At 36.4% G+C, this 22047-nt stretch overlaps 1 protein-coding gene and 1 long non-coding RNA gene across 4 annotated transcripts in view; one reads left to right on the top strand and one right to left on the bottom strand.

The window, feature by feature from the left end:
* On the top strand, window positions 1-14051 carry LOC127648993 (uncharacterized). Of its 2 annotated transcripts, none has more exons than XR_007971249.1 (4): window positions 1-74; window positions 1213-1238; window positions 2900-2969; window positions 13913-14051. It is a non-coding gene; the product is annotated as an uncharacterized LOC127648993 (long non-coding RNA). The 2 variants fall into 2 exon arrangements; XR_007971251.1 differs by having other exon boundaries at window positions 10-94.
* LOC127648982 (tetratricopeptide repeat protein 17-like) overlaps window positions 12733-22047 on the bottom strand; it is a 24599-nt gene continuing 15284 nt past the window's right edge. For both annotated transcript variants that reach the window (XM_052133859.1, XM_052133850.1), the window contains 10 exons: window positions 21721-21907; window positions 20966-21097; window positions 19872-20134; window positions 19576-19723; window positions 17575-17695; window positions 15696-15855; window positions 15536-15619; window positions 15255-15374; window positions 14130-14273; window positions 12733-14040 (listed from right to left, as the gene is read on the bottom strand). In XM_052133859.1, the coding sequence (XP_051989819.1) occupies window positions 13909-14040; window positions 14130-14273; window positions 15255-15374; window positions 15536-15619; window positions 15696-15855; window positions 17575-17695; window positions 19576-19723; window positions 19872-20134; window positions 20966-21097; window positions 21721-21907 (1491 nt within the window). In that variant the 3' untranslated portion in view covers window positions 12733-13908. The remainder of the gene's footprint in view (window positions 14041-14129; window positions 14274-15254; window positions 15375-15535; window positions 15620-15695; window positions 15856-17574; window positions 17696-19575; window positions 19724-19871; window positions 20135-20965; window positions 21098-21720; window positions 21908-22047) is intronic.

Below are 22047 nucleotides of genomic sequence, written 5' to 3' on the forward strand. Positions count from 1 at the left end.
TGGCGCGTTCCCGCCCACATTCTCGTGCGCCTCCATAATCGAGAATCAGAAAAGAAATAAAGAAGATTCAAGTTGTAAGTCAACTATTGTTGAGGTACCGGAGTATTTACAGACATGTGGACGGCTACAATGTTTTGCTTTAAGATTGGGATACGAAATGTATTTATATTAAACTGGATATATAGGTAGGCTATGCAAAGGGTCGGTTTAAATGCTGTACGTGAATTCCCGTGAAGACAAATTTAACGTGTCAGGAAGTCAGTTATTGTTTTTCAGGAACATGTATACAAATAAATAAGTGAAAGACACAACTTAATCTATGCAATTATGAAGCATCAATACAAAAGTTTTTTTTTTAGCTTAAAATGCTGTCATGACATTTTTATAAATAGCATTTTATTTATGTATTATTGTATCCTAAAATCCACAAAAAAATATCAGTGTCTTTTAATTAATATTATGCTGCAGCTGCAAACATCTGAGGGGAATCTTGTCCTGCACTGGTGGATGTCAAGCTATCTTCTGTTGTCTACTAAAGCTGCAATATCACACCATATTATATTTAAATATAGTTATGAATACATGTCATACACCATTGATCGCTCACAAACATAAACATCATTAAACCACCAACACACACATTTAAACAGATGATTGAGTACAACACCAAGTTAAGAAAGAGACTGAAGAAAAAAACAGGCTGTCATAACAAAAAGAAACAAGGTAAAACTTGCATGATTTTGCAGTGGCAAAAAAAACAAACATAAATAATAAGTTCTCATAAGTTTAAGTTTCAAACCGCATTAAATAGGTGCTCAAAATGAATGGTTAATGAAAAAACCCAAAACAGTTCATATGTTTTACAGCTGATGTATGATAGCATGAAACTGATGACATTTTTCATGCAAATATTATATCTAAACTATATAAAATAATATCTTTTGAAACTCTCAACAATTCTTTATCATTTTGTGATGCTCCAGCTCAAACAATATGATAATATGATATGCACTGGAATCTTGTTCATTGAAAGCAATTGTGTTCAATAGCAACATATATTTGATCAAATGTAACACACATACCTTACTGTTACTTAACTGCTTGTGATTTGTCATGTTTCTTTTTTGCCTTGTTTTTTTCTTCATGTTGTTTTTATTTGCTCAAACGTATTATCTAAATTAATATGTTTTATCTTTTGTTTTGTTTTTACAGAATGCCTCATACAAAACAGATTCAATGTAAGTTCAAAGTATACACTATTTTCAATACATCCACCATCGCAATAAGATGTATTCTTCATTTGTCCAATTAGTTTGTGGGCTAGCCTACAGTATTACTCATTAATCAGCACATTAAAGTGTATAATATAAAGAGCAAAAATATGCTTATTTAGAAAACTATGATGAGTGAGCAGGTTATGGTTGAATGTGAAAAATTATAAATCTATAATTTAGATGTTGGGACCAGCAAGAGACATGGAAATAGTCAGACTTTTTATACATAAAGAAAACATAATTTAATTGTGCATCCTTTAAAGTCAACACACACACACACACACACACATTGATCTCTTAATGGGGGCATACCATAGACTTCTATTGTTTTTAAACCCAATTATTACAAACTAACCCAAATATTTAATTATTATTGTGTATTTAATTTTTTTTGCATATTTAGAAAAACGTTGTTTACTTAATTTCTAAACACGTTAACCTTTTTTTTTTGGTAACCCACAAATATGTTTTGTCAGATTAATTTCTCTTAGGGATATTTTCCTGCATTTGTATGATTTGGTTAGAAACACATCTTTTTACAGACATAAAGACATATCTTTAAATCTGATAAGATTCTTTATATTGAGAACACAACAAATATGTTTCAGTAGTCTGAATATTTATAACTATTATATTGTATTTTATTTATCTTTTGGACAGTTTTATGTCCATCATATTGTTGTTGTTTCTGACACATTCTTGACAAGATTTTAACTATGTAAATTCATTTGGTAGACCACCAATTTAACCTTCAAGTCAAATAAAATTATATCTCTTTTCTAAACATGATGTTATTAGCAACTGACAGAATCTAATTTCAATCAAGGCATGTTTCCACATTTTTATACATTTTAGAATTGCTTGATTAAACTGGTTTTAGTAGCCTATATGAACAGGATTTTTTAAATTGTTTGAACTTCAAACCAGCATGCACTTTAAAATGGGGTAACATGCAATTGATGTTTTTGCCATAACCTATTATTGTATAGTCAGGTTGCTTTAGTCACTTTAAATAATCATTTTGACTTGAATCAAACCATATATTTTAGATGTTACCACACAAAGCACAAGTTTTAGGTTACCTGCCAAAACATGTGTTACTGTGAGGCGAGGAAAGATGATTTGGTTAGATAATGTTTTACTGATCATTTTAGATCATTAGTTGTAGATAGATCTCTTTTGAAAAGAAGATATATTGGTAAAATGCCATTTCAAAAAGCTCATGTCACTTCACTATACAACAATTGACAAAGACCTGTATTATTTGTACTCTGGTAACAAACATGAAATCTATTAAATGGGAGACAGAAATGACTGGTGTGTGTGCTCACCCCCTTGCTCCTTTTTATTTTTGTTTTTTTTTGTTTGTTTTTTGTCATCGTAGTTTTTAAATTATCAAATCATAAATGGTATGATATGCAATAGGTTAATGTAGTATATTCTTCTAGATTTTTTTTATAATGTCTATGAAAGTAAGGGTCAGATTTAGGAGTTGGAGACAGCTTACCTGGGCACAATTGAATTGACATATCTAAAGCAGAAACATTTTGTAATTGAACAAAAATATGATGTAATAATATGTAATTTAAGACATATTTTAACCCACTATTCTGTTTCACATTTAGGATATTTCAAAAAAAATAAATAATGTGGCACTTGAGAAACAACGCAGGCAGTAGTGGCCACATCTCAGCCGTGAGTATTATTTTTGGCAGTTGTGTTCCAGACTCATTATTCAGAAATGTTTTTATTCTTGAAAATACATAATTTAAAGACGCTTGACTTATTGTAATGTAAAGTTATAATATCTCAATGTACCACGATGTCTAATATGGACATGTCAGAACAAAGAAAAAAATTTATTGCATAAGGACATAACTTTAAATAAGAAACTCGCCTCATATCACGTCTTCCCCTAAAAGAGTAACAAAATGTGCATCCAAGAAATTTCATTTTGTGGATTCATATCTTTATAAATAAATCTGTAACAATGCAATCTGAATAAATCTTAAGCACTTTAAGGCAAATTAATATTTTATAAATGTGTTGCACTGTGTGTTTTTCTAATCCACAAGAAAACTAGTAAACAAAACAATTGGCATGCACAGTATGTGTTCTTCATTGTGTGTAAAAAAAGGTTATCCCTTATTTGGCTATCAAAGATATGAACACATTTTATGACATTTTATCATTTTTAAGAAAATATGGTTTGAGTAAATCATGCAGTGAGTATTGTTCTTAAAAGTAATTCTATTGGTTTTCACTTTAATGATTAATTTAGGTGATGTAGACTGCTGAAACAATTTGTTCAATAAATTGTTATCAAAATAATAATTTGTTTAAATAATTAAATAAATTAGGTTATACCAACCAACTTGATTGTAAGGGTTAGATCAAGAAGAAATAGATCCTTAAGGGAAAATAGCATATTACCACTTTTTACAGTGTACAACCACAGTAACATTTGTGCCACAACACAACGTTACTTCATAAGTAATGAAACTACAAAGTTAAACAATTTATTAAGCATTGCAACATGTTAGAGACTTTCTTGGCTGACTATAAGTTACATCAACCTAAGGCTATAACAATGTTTGAGTGCAAGTACGTTCTACATGCATAGACTAAAATCAATAACAGCTGGAAATGAAATTAATCATTAAAATCAATACATAACAGTAAAAACTGCACCTAGAAAATGTTCATGTAATTTTTGCAACAAAAAGTCAGGTTTAATTGAAACTGATTTGCATCCACTTTCCTTCTGAAGAGAATCTGAAAATGAATAGACCGCAGTTTAAATGCAACTTTCATCTAATAAATGAATTAGTCAAATTAATTATAAATCAGAAGAAAAAAATCACAAATAAAACCATTCTTTAAGGTATAATGTGTATATTTGTAAAATGTGCTGCTAAAGACAGTAAATATGTACATGCCAAGACATCCATCAATGCTTCCTATACATGTTCAATTAATATATACACAGTATAAAGTATATCTTAGTTTGTGGCATGATTGAAAAATGTACTTTGCAGATTTTATAATCATATTTTAATGATCTAACAGTATAGTCAATGACAGTAGGCATGGGTACATAGACATCTGAGTTTTAAATTGAAATAATTTAAAATAATTACAAAATAATCATTCAAAATACTTTTTTATTTATTATAAAATACTTTTTAAATGTATAACTTTATGAGAAATAAGGTTTGCTCTGCTCAGTATTACAACCAGAGTTTCATCTTGAGACCTAACATGGTGTGTTCACCAAAACAAAGTCAGTTTCACCGCAGTGATTTTTCACCATATTGCAGAATTAAAGAGAACGATAACACTTACTTGTCATTGAAAACGTTTATTTTCTAATTGATGGGTTAATACAAATTGAAAACCACTGTTTATACACATACTTTAGAGCGGTTTTTAAATTAGAGTATAAACTCATAATTAATAGAGTCAGGGGAAAGGAATAAATATCAAGTTTTGGCATAAACATAAAAAATGACAAGTAAGATCAGTACAGATCAGTAAATCTGAAATAAAAAAATATTTGCAATCAGCGCATCTAATTACAATCTACAGTAAGATAAGAAAAGAAGAAAAAAGGAATCCAGAATGCGTCCAGTATATAAAACATCAGTTACATGATAATAAGCATTTCCAAAAATAAAAATGTCATTCACGTGCATGGCATCTGTCATATTTTCTCCTGATTCTCTCGGATTCCCATTCCTCTTTCTCTGTCTGCTTTCTCTCTGCACTTTGTATTAGCTCAGACCCAGTGGCTGGAATAACCTGCACACAAATCAACATGTTGTTATGCGTTAATTAACTTAAATTCTAAAAGACAAAAATTATTTACTTTACCTAGACAACTCAAATTACTTTAATGTGTTATATCTGCTTGATTAGTGACTGAAATGGAACAAGAATGTGAAAAGACCTAAACATAAGATGACAGCAAACTAGACTGGAAAAACTAAAATAATTGATTTGTTTGGGAATTGATGCTGACTGATAAAAATTAAGTGTAGTTAAAACATTGTCAACACCAACACATACAAATACACACTTATGACTCACGCACTTATGAAGTTGTGTTTATGAATTTTTTCCTCAAACCATATAATATTGACATGTGCAGAAAAATAGTCTCTTAAACAATTATTGTTTTGTAATTGTATAGCTAAATGACTAAATTAGCCACCATCTTCAATACTTCACTAAACTTATAGTCACTGTTTACAGTAAATGATAGGGCAAGCATTACATAGCATGTTTTAAAACAAATAAATATTTTGTCTCACAAACAGGATCACACTCTTTGCAAAACGCAGATCTCAAGGCAAAGTGTTGGAGAGCACGTATCACTATAAACTTAAAAAGTAGCCTGTCCATGAGAGTCAAGCAAACTGTATAATGTTGAGCAAAAGTTCTAATATAACAGTTAAACTTATTGTTGTTGTTAGCTGTTGTTTCACTTATGCATATACATGCTTTTAGGACCGCTGCACCTATATTGTTTTACGCCATAACAAATTATCTTTATATCTTTATGCTTTATACCATATCATGACTAAAATTAATCACTTATCATTTTTCTTAAGTTAGTGTGTGTGTGTGTGTGTGTGTGTGTGTGTGTGTGTGTGTGTGTGTGTGTGTGTGTGTGTGTGTGTGTGTGTGTGTGTGTGTGAGTGTGAGTGTGAGTGTGTGTGTAAAGATTATTTAGCCTATATGAAGAATCCCTTCACTAATCAACATGGTTTGTTTACCTCAAATGTTGTTGTGTGCTAATAATCTATTTTGTATGTGTAAAGGTAAATGGGCAGGTAAATTGTGCCATGTCCGAACAAAATGACTATGGCCCCAGGATTTTTTTCTTTTCTCTTTTATTTTTTATAATGTTAAACACAGGTACACTATAACATTGTATTCCAAGCAAACATTTAACAGTTTGTACAGATGTTCCTTGTGATCGCGTGTTTAATTGAATTACAGAAGGCATAATTTTATGGTAGACAGTCTGTGCATACAACGGTTGCTGAAGCCTCGCTGTTGGATATGCCCATTTAAACACGTGCAACTATAAATTGTATAGTAATACTTTAACTCCGCAAACAGACTTGATGTTCCACGAGCTGTGTGCAACAGCAGCACCTGCGCGCGCGTCAGCTGCATCTTTGCAAAACTCCAAATAAGATGTCACGATCCAAATGTAACATAATTTTTTATTGCATTTGTCCTTTAATTCGGTTGTTTATTCACATGGCATTCAAACTGTCAAGCCACGTATTATTTATATTAGTTGTAACAATGCAGCGCCCAACCCTTCCTCGTAAATTTCGGAATTAAATCACACGTTAAATTGATAAGGCGCGGTTGGAGCCACTTGATACTGAATGGGTGCGCCAGACTTAGAGTAAAAAAAAGACTGAGGGGCGTATTTTTTTCTCCCAGCAAAAATGCAACATAATATCTTAATAGAGTTGCAGTGTGTGCCATTCTGACAATGAGTATGATGATAGTCCAAGAGGAGCAGAAGTAAGAGAGAGCATTCTTCTATTTTTCGCTGTGTGTGCCCTCCGCAAATGCTTTTTGGGGTAAGGGCTTCCCATTGATAGTTATGAACAGCAAGCCCAGACCGCAAAAAGATTCGTGAAAGACTTTTGACAGTCCATACGCTTTGGATGTGCCATCTGAGTTGCGGGTTTTGTCCATAATTCTTGGCAGTCCGTGTTGTAGCCAATGGCTAGACTGCGTTTTCTATCATCCAAGACTCCAATTCTATCATCATTCACAGAGAAATGCACAGAGTCCGCTCTGGTGTGTGACTCCTTTCTTATCCGAGCTTTCGCTTCGTCATTTGATCCGTGCTCTAATGCTGTTCTTCTGGTCATACTGTACATATTCTCCTGTTCGTGACGTGGTTAAGTAAAAAGCTGATCTACTCCTGTCAGTCGATAGATCTGTTGAAGGAGGGGAATTACTGCGCTCCAGCTCACAGTAAATAGAGAGCAGTGAAGGATTTCATTGGAGCGTACTAAAATCGTCATTCGACCAATCGGTGCTCTTCACACACAGGGACCCCCCTTTTTGAAAAAAGGAAAAATACAGCGAACCAATTCTCCACCGGTGTGCGAAATGCATTTAATAAATGTGCTCCATTGTTGGGTTTGCAACGCATATTTTCTTAATCCTTAAACTAACAGTTGTTTTTCATATATAAAGCACTGTAAGGATCCCTTAAAATCTCAAATTCATCTGTCCGTTCAAACAACCAGCACGACCGCCAATGTATTGCAAAATTATCCAGGTGAACACTTACCACAACAGGTTTCTCGAGATCCTTCTGTAGGCTGTGAAAAGCCTGTATACTAGGTAGGTTATGCAGTCACCAGCAAAGCTGCCTCCTTTCCTTTTCTCATAAATTAATGAACATCGTTCCCTGAGTCTGGCTATATTTGGATACCCCACACATCTCGCGCGCACACATAAACACACACACACACAAACACACACACACACAACCATAAAATAACTCCATCCCTAAGGAAGCACACAAGCCTACGCACAAAAACGATGTCTAGCTCGCGCCCTTTCTCTTGTGCGCGCGCGTGCGTGTGTAAACTCTCCAACCAGAGAGCTCCATAGCCTACTTCAAGCCGCTTTTCTCAGAATGTGTAGAATTGCCTCCGGATTCCAATGTCAGGACTGAGAGTGACAGTGGAGAACAACGAGACCTTAAAATTTAAGTCTAATCTTCGCAGATAGCTCTCTTATGGAGACATGGTGCGATTTTGGTTTCATTTTGAAGTCTCCAGTCAGTCACGATTCCCTCCATCTGTCTCCGGCACTCAGCGCTTTGCCCCTACTGACGCAGCCGACGCGCATTACTCACTTTAGCAGTCACGACTCGCAAATCAGTGCTGTTTCCGATGAAACCGCACGCCAAAAATGAATTACCATGGAGCACTGAGCTTTTACCCACTTAGTAGCCTACGTTTTGCAAAGAAGAATTGATTGGTTTTTATGTATGAACATAAACGATAGGCTCTATGGATAAAACATTAGAGCTGCGTGTTTAGACAGACAAATAGATTGTTTACAAAAAGCGTTTAGATGCAAGGCTTCTTGGTTAATACACTTATCATTGAGGTTTTTTTTTTATCCCTCAGATAATCTAAAGACATCTCGTGTCACCATTGACGTGATCTTGGTATGCCGTTGTTTCAAAGAGGTTCTTGTTAAAGGGGTTATGGCATGTTACCATTATTTTAGGATCCCCTTGTAGGGAATTAATTATTAAACATGTGATTCGCTGAATTATTGAGGAAATGGTCAGGTGCACAAAAGCAGTCTTCAGCGTAGTGAAAGTCCTACTAATTTCAGCACCATTCATGGTGGACAGCTCCATTGAAGTATAGAGGCTGTATGATAGGTCCCTGTTTTTATGTTATTCATATTTCATTACGGACGAGGGCTTTTGTTTTCATATGTGTGATTTTCAGATATTAAAACTAGTTTGGGTAAAATGCTCAACAGCGCCGACATGCCAATGAGATCCCCCCTCCATCTTCATTCACTGAATGCAGACAGGGTGATTCCCTGACAGCGAGGAGACGACGATTTGACTACGGCATGATGAATGCGATAATTAAATGTTTGCGTGTTGAATGAAGTGACTATGCAGAAGCGTTCAGAAAAGCATCTTTTAAGTGAGGTCACGAGGAGAGCGACAGGTCTCGCGAACGCTTACCGGTGGAGGGAGCCCTCGGTGAGAGAAATACATGTGTTACTGAATGAAACGGTGCATTCAATAACAAAAGGAAATATCTCAAGGACACAATGAGAGTACATAACGTGCTGTCTTGGTGTGCTTTTATGCCACAAAACGAAGGCTGGATATAAGGGTGATACCCATGTCTATTTCTGGAACAAGCTGTTACTATTTTTAGAGCACTTGCAGGGGAAAAAGGCACTCACAAATGCTCCTCAGAGGAATTGTACGTGATCGCCGTGACATGCGCGTTCACGTCTACTCTCTCTCCAACGCGGTTTGCATAAAGGATCGTGACGCTCGGGTACGGAGATCTGGCATAATCGTGCAATCAGACAACTGTTTTTTTCTTCTTATTCTTATTCGAACAAATGCATATTTTCTCCGCTTTTTCATATAGGCTATAATGAGCTCAACTGAAATTTGAACCACTACTGCGCCCCAATTAGTAAACTGCATCAAAATGCACCATAACGAATGCATCATGCATTCATGCACACAAACAAAACAAAAATAAAATCATATATGTATATGGGAAATAAGTATGTTTTCTCCTTTTTTCAACTGCGTCAGTTATTAAGCATTGACGTCACGATCAGATTCTCCTCCTTTTGCTGATGCCTTAGTGTAAGACATCACTACTTTGGTGGCTGTTTTACCTAAAAAAGTGATACTATGTTAAATGCTCATGGCAAAGAATAGGCGAAATGTAAACATCATTTATACGAGGGACGCACACAAAAGCGGCAATTAGGCTACTCGACACTGCTGGCCTATAAAATTTCAATTAAGAACATAGCTAACATTGAGTACCATAAAAGCTAGACAATTATTATTAATTATAATAAGGAAAGCCCATGAAGATAGGTAAAGATACGTATGGCTATATAGAAAACATCTGACTAAACATTCATAGAAAAGGGTATGTAGCAGATTCTGCAACCATTCTGGTGATGTACTTACTACGAGTGCATCAATGCACAACAATCAGTTATTCAAGTTTTAAAAAACTGGATGGTGTTTTGTCAAATTAAAACATGAAGAATGGAATTATTGTTCTGCATTGAAAGTCCCGGCCTGCCCTACTTTTTAAATTCTAGAGGGAAAACATTTGAGGCCGTGGCCCAGAGTTTGCTGAAAAACCCTGAAATGTTAAGCACCCAACCAAGCAAACTGAAGGTATAAAATGAAGGATTATAACAAATGATTACGGCAATAAAGCCGTGATCACTGGATACAGAAATCTAATAAACACATATTGAGATATGTATCCCATTGTGTACATGCATTCATGTTGTTAATGCATCAATAGATTTCTCATTTCTACATTGAGTCCGACGCACGCGCACGAAGACCACTCTGTCTGGTAGTGACGTTGCTGTCCATGGTACTGAAAATGCCGTCCCTTTATTTCAAATGAGGATGCAGATTTTTGCTGGGTATAGCCTGACAAAGTTAACCAGTCCCAAGGAAAAAACTAGTTTGCTTTTTCAGTGTCTTTGCTTCAGTGTATATAGTTTGGTTCGGAGGTTCCTCATCTGCTAGCTCAAGTAAAGCTGTTTTTAAACACGACACAACTTCATAAAGCATATGCTTGTTTCATTATCCGTCTTATTTAAACATATGAGTATGACAGGTTCTAAAATTGTATTAGAAATGTCAGTGCGATTCACAAATTTTACAACAGCGCGAATCGTGACCACCGGCAACAATGAGAACAACACGCGTCATCGTGAGAACATAGCAGTAGTGAATTAAAAGTTTTTTACACTGCTATGATTATTACCGCCACACTTTTCCTAGTATCAGCCATCAATAAGTGAAAAAATTAATAGAAATGTAAACCAAGTGTCATTATAAAGCGCAAGCACAAATTAATCATATACAGTATGCGCTACTTGGTAATGATAAACACACAGAAAAAGAGTAATAGGCTATCTTTTGCACAAGTTGTTCTGGGCGCTGTATCTATAGGCAAATCTACCTGCATGCACAAGCAATCTAAGTAGATGTATTATCATTTTCCAACCCTGAACACTTTGCAACTGATCCGAAGTCTAAAAGCCTCGCTAAAATGCATTCAGATTTGAAAAGAAATGAATAACAAATCACTCACCTTTTACATGTTTTCTTCGAGTAGCAGGTGAAAAGCTATGTTGGTATAGTGTTCTGTTAGAAATGTAGACAAGACGGAGTACACAGACGCATGCATTTGGACCATTGAGCGGTGCGTGAATGAGCTCACTTGTTTTTTTGAATGAAGAGAGAAATACAAAGAAAAAGTATCAGCGGCCCCGATGTATTTGGGGTATGTTGTGGTGGGTGGGGTACGTACTAGTGGATGAGCTTGATCACTGTGCGTAAGAAGTTGATGGAGGGGTACCATCCCACAAACTTGTTTTGCGTAGACTGATAAGTGGGCACGATGTTCTGCACAGAAGAAAAGCGTTCAACGAAAGTTCTGCACATTCACATAGCTGTGCAGATAAATGGCATCAAACGACACAATGTCTTGCTTTACCTTGAGTTAATAATAAGGGCCATTGCCATTCATACCGCACACGTTCTTGCGCTGAAACGCAATACGTTTGCAAATGACAAACAGCGCGGACGGGCTCAAACGCGCATTCATTGTGAACGGCCCCTGAGGATTTAAACAGTGTTGTGACTGCATTCGTTTTAATCCTCATTTGTCTTTATTATGTTACTACATTGTCTTTGTATGTTATTAAAATATTCATCTTTATTTTATACATACATATCTCCGTTACCTCGAATTAAATGCACACTAGGGCTTCTTAGATACAGTGTCGTTTCTCCTGGTGGAGAACACAGCTTTCCCCGCCACCAGCCTATCGCTGTGCTTTTGACCCACATTGACGTCATTGCGTCATTAGGTTTCCCTGGGAAACGCAGAAATTCAAAAATAGTACCAAATTAATTCAGCTGACAAAAATAGTGGGCGGAGCCTTGATGTGGGTGGGGCTCTCCTGCACTGAATTAGACTGCTGTTACTACTTCAGTGTCAAAGCAAATCTATTTAGAGGTATTTTTGATAAAGTACCCACTTCGAAAAGAGGATCAGTGTAGTGGTGGCGGTATATTTCTTGATAGCAAACTAAATGCGACTGTATTATTTTGCTTTTGTCAAGTTTGTACCGTTTTAAAACCACTAAATTGCATTGGCCTCTAGATGATCTAGTAAAATCCTATCCAGCCAAACTAAATTTGTCATTGTTTCATGATTGCTCTTTCTTTGGCCATTCCTTTAAAATAATTAGTCTAAGCAGGTGGCAGCTTTAATTAAAACTACTGCTACTTAATAATTGACATCTACTTTTACTATAGTTAAATCTAATATGAATTATTGTTTTAGTGTTGACAGTGTATTTATGTAGGAGTCAACAACAAATTCCACTCCATGTCAGAAAGGTTGGCGACCCCTGCCTTAAAGGATCAGAACAAGCTGTACGGCATGTTTTCAGTTAAATAAATGTTATGAAGCTTCACAGACACCTAGTGGTCAAACTAAAGATAGCAAAAAACTCCATCTATCTTTAGAACCAATATAAATGACTTAAATAATGCTTTTTAGAGCAATGCAAACAAGCCTGTTGATGATTTCTGTTTCCCACCATTCTTAAACTGCAAAACATTTACAACATGTTCATCCTCCATCACAGTTTTATTCATAAAGTATGTTGGTTGACCAAGTCAAAGATTTCTTGAAGTGACTCGTTCACACTGTTGAGTAAAAAATAACCAATGTTGTCTTTAACACTTTACATTTGTGATTCAAGTTAAATTTGGGAAAATAATTTTCTTTCTTTCAACACCTCATGTCCACTTTAATTTCTGAGGAACTTGTATGTTTGTAAATAGACTATGGACACCAAAAATGTTCCTAAGTATTACAAATAGAACAATACAGAACAGATCTTAGATCTTGATATTTTAAGTCAACAGTTCAGCTGTGAAAAGTAAAGCAAATGGAACAGTGTTTCGCTTCAAGCAACATTATGCATTTTCTCTTCATTAAAAATCTGATTTCAAATATGAAAAAGAAGGGAAAAAAATCAAGTTAACACAATTCAAAACACATTTTGATGATCGTTTGTTCAATTTAAATACTTGCAATGTCCCTGTCTACAGCCTGTATGTTTAGGATTTATTTGAAGTTAGCAATAGCAACTATGTTTTTAAAGTACAATACACCATGATTGGAAACTGTCCCCCATACATGTTTGCAGTATTTGATATTTTTAGCTAACAAAAAGCAACAGGAGGAAGGATAATATGCTGGAGCCTGCTTTGATTGCAGATACAAAGAAATCATCAGAGCATAAGAGTGTAAGTGATAGCCAACTATAATTAATTATTACCATTAGTATGAGAATGTATGTGTAAAGCAGTAGGGTTTCTTTTAACAGTTTGTGTTCTCAATGATACAATCCTGAGACACTCATTATGCATAGACCTAGCAGCTATTGCTGAAAAAGCAAAAGGTTCAATCTGATACATTCAATGTCAGCCACACTGAAATCACATGCAGAATTTAACTGACCCTTTTTGAATTACCAGCCATAATATTCCTTAAAATATCAAGATGTTTTCTAAAAAAATAAATAAATTAAAAAAAAACATCCCTTAAGCCATAAAACATCATCATAAAATTCTCTTCATGATCGGGAAAAAAGGGTAACCGTATTTCATAGATCAACTGAAACCCAACATTATAGACATTAATGACATAGTTTATATTTATGAAATTAAGACAACAAACAGACAAACACCTTGTTCCTTACTGATAGCTAAGCTTAAGGAGCATTTCCATGTCATGTTTGTGTGTCCTCAGGGAACTCGCCGGTCCCTCTTGGAGAGGAGGTAGCACTGGATGGTGAGCAGACGGTCTTTGGCTGGTCCAAACTCTGGCTGGAGTTTTAGAGTTGACTCGTACCACTGCATGGCTCTCTCAAACTCCTCCTATGAAAAGATCATTTAAATGTATACTTAACATTTCATGTCAATAAAATCCTTTAAAACATTATTATGAGTGTCTTAATACCACTGACCATGGCTATGTAGACATTTGCCAGAGTAAAATGGTTGACCACAAAGTGAGGAGCAATTTCCACTGCCATGCTCGCCACTGTCAGGGCATCCTCCCATAGCCGTGCATTTTGGAAGATATTGGCAAGACTGATGAGGGGCACATCCTAACAGAACATGGGAAAGTATCATTATTCACATCATGCAATACATGCTTATGCACAAACCAGCCAAAAAAAAATTATTTAAAGGCATAGTTCACCAAAAAGCAAAAAGTTTGTGATCTGTTTTCCAAACAACTAAAGTAGATGGTAATTAAAAAAGGATTTAAAAAAGCACCATAAAAGTATTCTATGACTCACACACTGCATTCAAAGTCTTCTGGAGCCATATTATATCTTTGTGTTAGGAATGAACCAAAACTTAAGTCGTTATCACAAATCTCAAGGCCTGTTCACACATGCAGCGATTTCTAGCGAAAAAGTGAAGAGTTTAATTCAAAACATTGATAGATTGTTCAACTTGTTAAAGGAATATTCTGAGTTCAATACAAGTTAAGCTCAATCAACAGCATTTGTGGCATAATATTTATTACCAAAAAAAATTTTTTACTTGCAAAAATCTGGGTTACATTGAGACTATTTTGTACATTGATAGATCATTCATCAGGTTAATGATTTAATGCACCGAGCACTGCCGCAGGATATATAAAACACTCTCTCCGGCAAAATGTTCCTTTTTAGTGACAAGGAAACTAATTCCTTGTAAAATTAGAATGAAATCTTAGTTGTACCAGCAATTTCTCTCATCTGTGGTCAGATTTTCTTAAGATATGGCCAGATGTGCAATCCACCAATAACGTTAGAGAGATAGCAGTAGGAACGTCACTAGCGACTTCACAGTAGAGACACGAGTCCTCATTCGATAAAGTTGCTGCATGTGTGAAAGGGCATTTGTTCGTGCCATTGAAGTGGCCGATCGTGATACTGAAAATGTGATGGCAAATCAGATTTAATACAGTCTCCACTTTGTGTTTAACAGAAGAAAATTACAAAAAGTTTGCAACAATAATTTAGGTGAACAAATGTTAATGATTGGCTGAACTATTACTTAAAGATAGTTGTAAGAGTGGGAGAATGAGGAAAAACCTTCATGTGGTGAGGAGCGTAGTTTAGAGCCTGACGGAGGCAGTCGATGGCTCTCTTTCCCTGCCCTTTAACCCTCCAGTACAACGCTGCCATACTAGACAGAACCCAGGAGGTCTGATTCTAATGGATAAATACAAACACCCAAAACATAAAATGTAAGAAAGACTATCAGACGTTTTCCAAGTAATACCCAACACTGATAAGTAGTCCAGGTAATCACAAAACTTAAAATGTAGCAGTCATAATAACATTACCACAGCAGACAACAATCAATGTAATACCTTTTCCAACACCTTTGCAATACGTGTTCCCACTTGCTCAAAAGACTGTGTTGTAAATTTATCTTTTCCCAGATTCTGCAAAACCTGTGACAGAAGAATAAGGATGAGACAAGACAGCAATCCACAAAAATCAGAGCCTCTCAGAAAAGAGTGAAAGCACCTCTCTCAGCTGACTCTCTCCGGTGTAATGGATGCCTCCGCGGTTGGCCACTCCACTCAGATGGTCTAGAGTGTGCATACTTGCAGGGAGGTTTGCATTACAGACTGGTTCCACCGCAGGCTCTTGAAGTGGAGTAGAAAAGTCTATATGCTCTGTAATACTGTGAGGAGAGCAGGTTTGTGATGTGTTAGTGGATAAAAAAATAAATCAATGGCAGTATTAAAAAAATATCCTAATTGTGCTTTAAAGGAATAGTGCACCCAAAAATAAGAAATCTGCCATTATGTACACACACTCATATCACTCTAAACCTAAATGACTTTCTGGCATGGAACACAATAGGAAAAATAAAATCTTTTGGCCATACAATGAAAGTGAATCATGTCTCTGGGCTGTCAAGCTCCAAAAAGGAGAAATAGGATGACTATGACACAGGTTGGATGTCAAAACCATCAATCCATATTTGTTCTTGCATGCCTCACGACTAACTGACAAGCTTGTGCCATATTCCCCATATTTGTTTGGGCACTATAAACTGGAGTGATTTGCTATACTGTTTAATAGCAGCAATCAATGATTTGATTAGGGCTGTCGATTTAACACAATACTTCTGAGCAATTAATTATATAAAAAAATTATGTGTTAAACAAATAAACACAATTAATCTTGTCCCCGGACCGTATTAAGGAATATTCCTACTATTGGAGCAATTCAAGCTTGAAGTACCACCTGTTTTCAGCAGGGAGCAGTAAGCGAAACTCCAGCTGCACGGGCAATGCGCACCTATTCAGAAAGAGAGCAAACCACACTCAGGTTTGCTTGACACTCACGACAGCACAAGATTAGGATCTGTTCTTGCATTCAAACACATCCGAACAGAGTGCGATGTTGAATGCAGGGATCACGAGAATACTCACCGTCGTGCCACCCCAGAAGTGACTTCTGCTGAACAGAAACAAAGACTTTTAGAAGAATACCTAAGCTCTTTAGGTCCATAAATTGCAAGTCAACAGGGTCCAAAACAATGAAGCTCAAGAAAGCTCATAAAGGCAGCATAAAAGTAATCCATACAACTCCAGTGGGTAAATCAATGTCTTCAGAAGTGACATGATAGGTGTTGGTAAGATCAATATTTAAGTCCTTTTTTACTATAAATTCTCCTCTCTGCCCAGTAGGTGGCGATGTGCATGAAGAATGCGAAGAGCACTTAGGAAGGCTGTTTAAATGTGGAGATTTATAGTTAAAAAAGAACTTGAATATTTAGCCGTTTCTCACCCACACCTATCATATCGCTTCTGATTACATAGATTTAACCACTGGAGTTAACCACACTTTTTTGCTGCCTTTGTTCTTTTTTTAACCTTCAAAGTTTTGGACCCTGTTGACCTGTATAGACCTACAGAGCTGAAATATTTTCTAAAAATCTTTGTTTGTTTTCCACATCTAGTATGGCATGAGGGTGAGTAAATAATGACTGTTTTCATTTTAGGGTAAACTATTCCTTTAACTTGACACAGCAACCCTTAAAAACACTGTGTATATGACACAACACAACCAAATTGAGATGCTCCAAAAGTGTCCGTCTGATGCATGTTTACCTTGATGCATCCTTAGAAAAGCTCAGTCTCACAGACTGACAAATTTAATTGCTAAATGGACTACTGTGGACTGAAGACCAATTAAAGGCTTATGTTCAATAATATGTTGCCTTCTTAAACCTCTTTTGTATTAATTAGTAATCTGAATTATTTATAATATATATTACATTTATAATTACTTAAATATAACCATTTAATCATTATATATTGAATTATTGTTATTTGAGTGCCTTTCTCAGCAAATATTTAAGAAACAAAAATTGGCAACACAATGATCCTACTCTATGTTCTTGGCTGACACAGCGAGCCAGGTACTGGCCACAGTAGTGAGGTCTACACGACGTGTGCGTTGACATTCTTCGGGACCAGGCCAACCAAGACTGCTGTAATCCTTCCATCTCTCTATAAAAACAAAACAGCATGTCAGTATGAATGCCAACCTGTACGTAATTTGCGTAGCGGGTATGCATTTTGACCTCAAAGTACGCTGGTATGATTTGTCACTAAACTACACAAAAGTCTGGTGTGCACGCGCAATACTCAAATCAGTCAACAGCAAAAGAAGAGTTTGACCAATCATAGAGCTGGGTTCATTCCCCAAATAGCAATCGGGTGTGATTGACAAATCATTAAAAAGAGACTGAAAATTGACAGCAACACAAAATCCCGCTCGATCCTCCTTCCAGTCCCGCCGTCTTACTGATTTCTTAAGTGAGAACAATACAGTAGTCACTGTACTTCTAGCTCCTTAAGGTAAACGGGTTGGGGTGGTTGTGGAAAGTCGAAATATTGAATTGAGTTAACTTAATCCTCTGGAGTCGACGAACACGTGGGCGTGATCGCATGGATTAATTTAAAAATACTCCATCATTCATGGTCACTCAGATAAGAGGAAGACAAAATTCAGCTATGCAAATTATAAAATGCTCAAGTTATGCTGAACAATAAATTCAGGCACGTGATCTGTGCTCACACACACTGTGTTTTTTCGTCTCAGAGCGGCTCATTTTACTGCTGCTCCACACAAACTAATTTGGTGTGAGTTTGTGCCACTTATAACGTGCACTTGACTGCAAGATGCACAAAATTTCCACTGATTTGTAATGAGAATTGTTTATAAATCAGCGCTTACAAAGTGTTTTTTTGTTTTTTTTGCAGAATGAAGACATTAAAAGACAGACATACAGTAAATATAATTACTGTCCTAGTTTTGGTTAGATTATGACCAATGTTTAATCTAAAATACTGCCTTAACAGGAATAGCACAAATGTGTGTGTGACTGAGTGCAGACCTGCTAACCTTTGGAAAATATTTAACATTAATAATGTTATCCAAACGGTACATAATTTGCAAGATAGCTTGCTTGTTCACCTGGGGCTGGTTACACCAGCTTTGCGTTAGTTACAACTTAGCCTAGTTGCGGCGTAAATGGGCATTAAGTCACAATTAACGCACTACTAAATATTTCAGCGTTGCACCATTAAACTTAGGTAGAACGTAACGTATAAACTAAATATTTATGGAGGCCTCCGTCCAGGAGTAACTGATGGAATATAAAAGCAGACTAATATTTCATGACATCAATGAACTCATGTTTTGACATTAGCCATCAAGGAGCTTCAGGTAATAATATAGCCATCTAGGAAGGCCTTCATTTCTTTAATTGAATAGGCTACATTTTTCATTTGGCCTATTTCAGGATGTGTGACTATATGAGCTGATTTAGTTTTTAAACAAAATGGAAATCCTGAACTCAAACTTGGGTTTTACTCATATCTCATTGACAGTGTTTTACATCACAACATAATTATTCTTAATTATTATTATGATTTTTTTACGTATGTAAATTAGGAATGTCCGAGGCTAGTCGACTAAATGGTACAGCTGCTGCTAGTCGGCATTGGAAAGTCCGTTAAGACTAGTCTGTTAATATTGAATTCACATAAAACATTTGATTTACACTTTGCGTTATATTGTTTTTATCATTACTTAAATTATTATTAACACAATTATTTAATACGCGTTTATCTGGAAGATGATTTCAAGCTTCTCTCTTTCACTCCCGGTGCGCACAAAACAATGTCCTGATAAGCAAAACATGCTATGTTATCAAACCCCTTGCCCCGTCACACTGATGGTGCTAAAAAAAAAAAAAAAACATTCCAAGGTTGGCAGGTCTGTCAATGCCTTATGCATCTAGAGCACTAGCAGTATCATCTCTTTGCTAATAGAGAAGGCACATCCTTAGCATAGCTGTAGGAGAGCAGTTAATTCTCAGCACCTGAGGGTCCAGGAGAGGGGATTGTGGGCCCACTGATCTCCAAGATAGAGTTGCTTGCAGATGGTTCACCCTGCCGAACATCTTTTCCCACCCAGCTCTCGGAGGTATCAGTTTTGGGCTTTTTCAGTCGTTTCACCTGGAATGTGATCTGAACAAATGAAGAGAACATTGACAGCTAAAGCCACTTAGATTATTCAAGAATGACAAAGTTCCAGAACTCTTCACAGACAGACACAAAAAAAATGCATGCATACAGTAGAGAATATAGATAGTCACAGAAGTTAATCCAGACATACCCATTCAGCTCCCTCATCATCCTCACAGTTGCCGAAGCAGGGTCCTCCACTTTTCGCCCCCATGACCCTATCGTTTTTCAGCACGCGAATGCCCCGCAGGTCCCCTGTCTTTCCATTCATGTCTAGAGCCCCCTCGAATGCGCCAATCAGCTCCTCTCTCAGCTGCCAGTCCTGCTCCTCTACCTCCACCCCCTCTGTCTTCTGATCTCTGCCTCTCTCCTGCCAACCTGCCTCCCCAGAGCCGTTGCTGTCCACCACCACCTCTACAGAAGACAAGAAAAAATTATTGGCAAGGGGAAGGAGGAGGAATACATACAGCTGTGAGTGCTGCTAGTTAAGAAATTAGTAAGACGTTCTTCAAGAACAGTTTATTCAATATGCACTTAATTTATTAATAAATATGAATGTAATTCCTTCATTCATTCATGTAGATTGAAACCAGCCATTTAATAGTGGAAATGTTCAAAATGGGCAGAAGAGCATAATATACACTGTCCTGTCTACTAGTTTTTATACAGAAATATTTAGAAATGTTTTATACAGAAGCATACCAAATCGCAGGAACGTAATCTAAACACATTGAATGTTTAATTTAGCTTTTCACCTCGTAAAAAAATATTTCACTTTTTTAACTGAATCATGTGTAAAATGACTTAAATAACTTTTGGAAGTACAATCAAATTCAAGACAGAAATGTTAAAGGTGTACTCAGTAATCTTTTTTCCTCATTTAAAAAGTTTTACCTCTAAAGAAATTAATAGTAACTGAAAATTGCATTTGTATGAAATCATGACCACTCATGTGAGATGAAGAGTTCAGTCATATCAGTAACCTTATAAAAGTTTAAAATATATATTATTCTACATGGGGTATTCGGAAGACATGGATTAAACCACTCAATTCGTATTGATTACCTTTTGTACTTCCTTTGTGTTTTTTTTTGTTGCTTGAAAGTTTTGGACCCCATTGACTTGCATTGTATGGAAAAAAAAAATATCGCAATCAAAATATCTTCATATGTGATCCATAGAAGAATGTTTTTGAGACAGCACAAGGGTGAGAAAATGATGAGATATTAAAAATGGAATTCTTACTCTCAAAAAGGAGTGAGTCTTCTAAAGCAGACACAGGCATGGCATCACTGTCCCAGGCCTCCTGCTTGTTACTGTTCCCCAAGTCCCAGTCCTCCAGCTCAGAGTCTTCCTCTGCCTCACAGCCAGAGCCAGCTACACACCCACACACACAAATATATTTGAGCTCATATATTTCTTAACTTACATTCACCAAATAAATGTATAAAACTAAAATAAATTGCCTCCTTGTTCAAGAAAAGAGATGGGCAGACACAGGAGGGAAAACAAAGGCCACTTGGACACAAACACATTTGTACGGTTGCCTATGTGAGAATGTTAGTTCGAAGTTAGTTGCCACATAAATCCCTAAATCAATACCTCAGAGTTACCCTAAATGAGAAGGGGACAATGTGTTCATTTTTGTCTGCAGAGTGCAGAGGCATCTAAATAAAGCCTGTGCTATTTTCAGTGCCCTGAATTATTGAGGACACGATTTTGCTATTTCAAAGTCTCTCTCGCTCAAAAGAGTGCCTGGGTAGAGAGAGCAGAGCTAGAGAAGGGGAGCAACACAGGATGCTGAGGAGAGGAAGAGCAGCAAAACCAGAATAGAAGATGCAATGGTAAATAATCTAAAATAAGCTCAAAGATTACAGTGGGCTGGGCTATAAAAAAAAAGTGCCGAGTACTCCACACTGAGGTTGCAACACGAGGGAGAGGGAAGGAGTGAGGGTGAGTCTGGAGGGAAAACTCTCTTTTCAGCTGAAGAAGCTACTCACACAGGCAGGCCTGGTGCTGGAGATTGTAGAGGAAGGGATAGAACTGGATGCAGCGCATTAGTGGCAGGCTGGCACGACACTGGGGACAGCGAACTGTGAGGGTCAGGGCATGACGAAACACAGTCAGGGCACCAGACAGGTTTCCCTGAGAGATGTGAACACTGACCAAACTTAACAAAGTGTGAGGCTGTTTTGAAATAAAGACAGAGCGAGAGAGAGAGAGAGAGAGAGATAGAGTTAATCATTCACAAAATTACTTGCTTATTGAAATGTGCTTTACGTTATTAAATTTTTTTTCCTAACTGCTAAACATTTAAAGGAATAGTT

This window comes from Xyrauchen texanus, chromosome 1 (assembly GCF_025860055.1).
Source record: "Xyrauchen texanus isolate HMW12.3.18 chromosome 1, RBS_HiC_50CHRs, whole genome shotgun sequence".
NCBI classification, from domain to species: domain Eukaryota; kingdom Metazoa; phylum Chordata; class Actinopteri; order Cypriniformes; family Catostomidae; genus Xyrauchen; species Xyrauchen texanus.